The sequence below is a fragment of the Vespula pensylvanica genome, chromosome 10 (genome assembly GCF_014466175.1).
Source record: "Vespula pensylvanica isolate Volc-1 chromosome 10, ASM1446617v1, whole genome shotgun sequence".
Lineage (NCBI taxonomy): Eukaryota > Metazoa > Arthropoda > Insecta > Hymenoptera > Vespidae > Vespula > Vespula pensylvanica.
Window position 1 is genome coordinate 3,385,291 of NC_057694.1, and position 5,509 is coordinate 3,390,799.

A 5,509-nucleotide genomic window follows, 5' to 3' on the forward strand; every position below is an offset into this window, starting at 1 on the left:
CATTTTTTCAGAGGATCATAATATGTTCCTTTGATAATGGCTCGTGGTCTTATCATATTTTTTTATTTTTTTACCACGTTGTCATTTTGCTCGTCAGTAGTAATTGTTATAACTGGAGATATTCCATTTCCTTGGTAAAGTTCGTGCCTGAATCGTTTAATAGATGCACAAGTTTTTAGTTAGTTAGAGTCCAAAATACTTAGATTCGCGTATTATTAGATTTTGTAAATTAAGTAACGAATATTATTTGTAATTTTTGTATAAAGAACGCGATAAAGAAGTAATTGATAATATAATTCACATACATTTTTTTTATTCTTAGTAATAATATTTGAAATCTTTGTCAATTATTTAATCATTATAAGTTGTAATGTAAAGTCATGCGTTTAAATTTTAACTGCAACGTGATATAGGAATTGATAAAAATAGATAGGGAATTAAATTGAAAAGTGCATCTACATATTGGCACGTCAAATGGACTTATTATATTTCATGTTTTTATGCATTGATCTTATAATTAATATATTTTCTTTTTGTTACAGGTGATCATCGTTGGATTTGTTAATATCGTTCCTCAATTATCGCGTATCAGAATGCTTAAAATGGATGCTGTTTAAAATATATATGCATTTCTGAAGGCAAACACAAAATTTTGAATATAATTATTTATAATTTTTTAAAAAATATAATTTCAATATATAACTATAACAAATTTCGAATATTTGTGGGATGTACCGAAGATTTTATAGATGTTTATAAATGAAACGTTTAATTAATGAAAATATCTGTTTCAGGTTTACAACTTCAATTGTTTCAAAGATTTTATATGTGATTTGTTTTTTATATTGATAATATCGGCAGGCACACAGAATGAAATTATATACTTTTGCAATTTTATTCTGTTTATTTTTATGGTTTGTTGTTTACATACAATTTTTTATTTTTCAGGTATTTGGTAAGCAACAAATTATTATTGAAAAAAGTAATCTAAAGTTAGATTATAGTTATAGTAAATGTTAAAATTATATATAACTATCTTAACTTAGAATAATTTTGTATTATACATTATTTTATAAACTGGTAAAGTATATTAGTAAGTACTTTTTGAAATATTTCTAGTACATCGTTAATTTTTAGCAGTATAATTATTATGCATGGTGAAAATTGCATGTTGGGATTCTAATGCTTCATTTTTTATCCTTTAGCATACTTATCTTAATAGTACTATTAAGGCTTTTATTTCTTTCTAAGGTTAAATTATTTTTAAGATTAGTTTAAGGCAATAATGCTAGATCGTTTAAGGCAATAATGCTTAATTATCTGTCATTTAGTAATTAAGATAGTTTAAAAAGACTGGATATATATTGGGTGGATTCATAAATGAGTGCCGTTAGTTATAAAACGATACTTACTTATGAATTAACACAATATTTTTTTCATAATTTTCTGAAGTACGTTATTTTAGTTTTAGATCTACAATTTTAGATTTATCAATAACATAGTATATTAATTATAAATGTAGCATAGTAGCGATTATAAAATACATGTAGTTTGTATATTTTCGGAATGTACAAATTACGTGTAAAAATTTGGCCATTAATTAAGTATAGTAGCGTAGAATTTTGTAAAGATATTTTTAAAATAAACAATAAAGAATTCAGGCTTTTTCTCACGGGTAGGATAGGGCAAAATCGTGGTTGATGAATCTTCTATCGACTACAATCGAGTCGATAAACCATTCATTAAACGCGACTAATTAATATGTTATTTTATTGAAATGTAATTGTGAATTATCCAATTATCATTATTCTGATAGTATCATTTTTAATAATACTATGTAAATACAACCGGGCAAATGACTGCATATTTCGGTATGTTTCTATAATGTTTTTTTCTAATTGCAAATTACATCAATTTGAATTTTTATCAAAAATTTATGAAACAAATTAATACGTACGTATACATATTTTGAAAAAAGTATAAATGTAATAAATAAATGATAATATTAGTTTTATTGGACAATAAACAATTTAAAAATACGAGAAGAAACATGATGAAAAAGAAGAACTCTTATCTCGAATAATGCTCGATCTGTCGATATATTCATTCTCGCGAGATACGTAAGATTTTTCGAGTAGCATCTCGGAAGGCAAAGAGTTAAAAAGTCAAACGATCAGGATGGACTACCATTTTTCATGTTTCATGTTTTGCTTCTTCTGACGAGGAGACATGTTGGGTGTCATCCAAGAAATGGCGAATACGATGCGCCGGAATACGATTTTTTTTCTTTAAGTGCTGTTGACTGGACTGATCACGAACACAGAGTGAAGGAAAGCAAAAAGGAAAATTCAGTGTATTACTCCGCATATATTTTTAAAATAATATAAGAAAAATCGGAAGTCAAATATTAACATTGTGAGTAAGCAATAAAAGCTATGAATAATCGGATGACGTCATTGCATGGAAAGAAAAAACATTCGATCGATCTGACAGAAGGAAATCAGCGATGCTTTTCTTTCTCTGTGTAAGACCATTCTTCATCTTCCTAGGTGATCTCTTTTTATTTTGTTCTTTATCTTATTCCGTTATTTTTTCCTATCCCTTATTCCCTCATCGTATTTTTCTCGAGGAAAAAGATAAAAGGCCAGGGACGATCGATCGATTCGAAAGTTTACGTGACTCATTTAACGAGTAATTACGTGTCGTAAGAGACGTACGTAAGATTTTTTTTTATTATTAATAAAGTGTTTCTAATTAAATTGAAACTTTTATGATATCCTTGGAGTTCTTTTATTTTTTCTTTTTTTTTCTTATATATATATATATATATATATATATATATATATATATAGAACTGCCGCATTTCTCCATCTCATTGAATTTATTTATTTCGCCTAAAGGCTTTCTTTTACGTTAAAGCAACGAGAGAACGTTTCGAATCGATGGTCTTGATCGTCTCAGAGATATTCAATAAATTTAATAATTTTCTTTTCCTTGTCGTAGATATTGTTTGGAATGTTTCAATTTGCATTACTGCTCGTGTTAACCGGTTTCTTGCTATCTCTTGCGATTGTTTCGCGTCTAATGGAGGTTGCCATTACTCTGATATATCCTACCAGTATCTTCTTAGTACAGCAGTTAGTAAAATTATTCGTTGTGAGTATACGAGCTCTTGATGTAATAGAGTATCTATATATTTATATATACGTACAAGTGTATGAGTTTGCGTTTAGTGAGATAACGTTTTAATATTATTAACAATATTTTAGATAAATCTACCATAAGACGAATAATTAGCGATCCATTTTAAATATATTTTTTTTTTGTTATCAACGTTTAATCATATTTTATCTAAATAAAAATAAGAAAACTACGATCGATCTGTGAATAAATGAACAGACGTAAAAGAAATTACAAATAAATGGAACGAATATTAATTATTTTATCTACGTATATTAACTTTAGGATGACTCGTACGGATTATTGTGTCATTCAACATAGGTTCTTTGGAAATTTTGAACGCGAGAGTAATGATAATTTTGTAAATTATAATACGCGTGTAACGCTCGTGTTACGAGTTAACGTTCGATTTCCGATAACAATACGAAAATGAATTCGTTCGTTAATTTACTTGCTGATACGCGTATGTTCTATCGGCTTTATTGCATTCTATAGATGATATCTAAAAAAGGAAGTGTCAGTAAAAAAAAATTATAAGCGAACAGGAAACTGAGACTATTGTATTTTCATCAAATATTAATTTCGATGGATATTTTTTATTTTAATCGGGCGATTAATTTTACGCAAATAGAATTTCAAATTCAAAGAAAATTGAAAGTTTTTGATTGAACGCGAGAAAAAATAGGAAATGTTTGCATTGGCTCAACGATATTCTTTATTCGTCGAACGAATAATTAGAACGATGCTTATTCGAGATATATCTACTTAGAATCGTGTGTATATAAAACACATAAAAATAATATGAATAAATTAGCAACAGGAATAACTCGTGTTACTGTGTTACTTGTTTATCAATGACGCTGACTACGATATGAACTTTATTTGAAATAAGCTAGAAGATCGGAAACAGTTAAAGACATTTCGTGTTAATGAGTTTCAGTTGTTGAGAAAAAACAAATTACACTATGATTTTAATTAACGTTTACTTGTTTTGGCCGAGCAAAATAGAATTCTCTTCATGCATATAACGAGAAAATTAAAATATTTATACGCGATAATAATGATATACGATATATAATCTTGAAATATTCAAAAATAGAAACATTAAAATATAATAGAATGATTCACATCGTATATCCTATTTGATATTTGTTAAATTTGATTAGTACTCGAATTAATTATTTCATTAATTAATGTCAATCTTATTAACGATTTTTTATTTTCCAAAAACTTGAATTATCAATATACAAAAATGTTTATAACTCAAAAAGAAAATCGAATAGGGCATAGATTCTCTAAATTATTCTCCCATTTTTTTTTTTATAGATAGATATATCTTTCTAGTCTAATCATACATGTCGGTACTTATATAATTTTCTTGCACACGATTTGCTCTCAAGATTTAAGATAATAACAATTTATCTTATCGATGAAGCTTAATCCTTAATTATGAAAATTAAAATTTGTAAAGAATGACAGAAAAAAAAATTACTTTTCCTTAAGTTTTCATGAATTCTTATTGTTAGAAATTTCTTCTATATTGGAAACATATTCATTTCCATTTTCTTTTTAATGCAGCCAAATAGAATTAAATAAGGACATCGAGATATATAATTCATAATATTTCTTTTAACGACAATCTGTTTCCAAACTAAATTATCATTTATGAATGATATTACTTGAATATTTTTGAAAGTATTATAATCAAGGATTAATGCTAAGCGAATGATTTTCGAACAAGGCAGGGCTTGTGAGCCCCATGGCCAGTTAATTTTTTATACTTGGACGTGTACAGTTAATAACGAGCCTATCAGCAAGGATGACTGGATATGTTGGGTGCAAAACCCTCAGCAAAATTTGTGATGTTCATAAGGAGGAAACGGAAGTTCTCGATATTAATTTGAGAGCACCCGTAATACCGTACGAAAGAATTGTTTACCCTCAGGCGGATCATCCCTACGCGAAGCCATTAGTGTTGAATCTCAACGACGATAAAGAAGTTGCATTAACAAATGAGGGACCAAGCGAAGCAGATGAAATTATAGTGAAATTAGAGGATGAAGATATTTCTAATTCCAATAATATTGGTACAAAAGAAGATGATAACTGAAAGATTCTTTTAAAATTAAGAACAAGCGATGCAAGTCTACGTATATATATTAGCTAGAAAGAAAGAAAGAAAGAGAGAGAGAGAGAGAGAGAGAGAGAGAGAGAGAGAAAGAGAGAAATTATAGCAAGATCTTCTTGAATATAAAAAATGTTTAGAGCAAAAATATCCCAGTAATCTAACTATTTAAATTCATTTTGTTGTCCGAAAGTAGCAATGCTT

At 27.8% G+C, this 5,509-nt stretch overlaps 1 protein-coding gene across 1 annotated transcript; it reads left to right on the forward strand.

Annotated features, from left to right (window-relative positions):
* Positions 1-2,052: 2,052 nt before the first annotated feature.
* LOC122632359 lies at positions 2,053-5,290 on the forward strand. Its single transcript, XM_043819068.1, has 3 exons — positions 2,053-2,524; positions 3,004-3,156; positions 4,976-5,290. The coding sequence occupies exons 1-3, from the start codon at positions 2,507-2,509 to the stop codon at positions 5,288-5,290; spliced, it is 486 nt and encodes a 161-aa protein (XP_043675003.1). The 5' UTR covers positions 2,053-2,506.
* Positions 5,291-5,509: the final 219 nt, after the last annotated feature.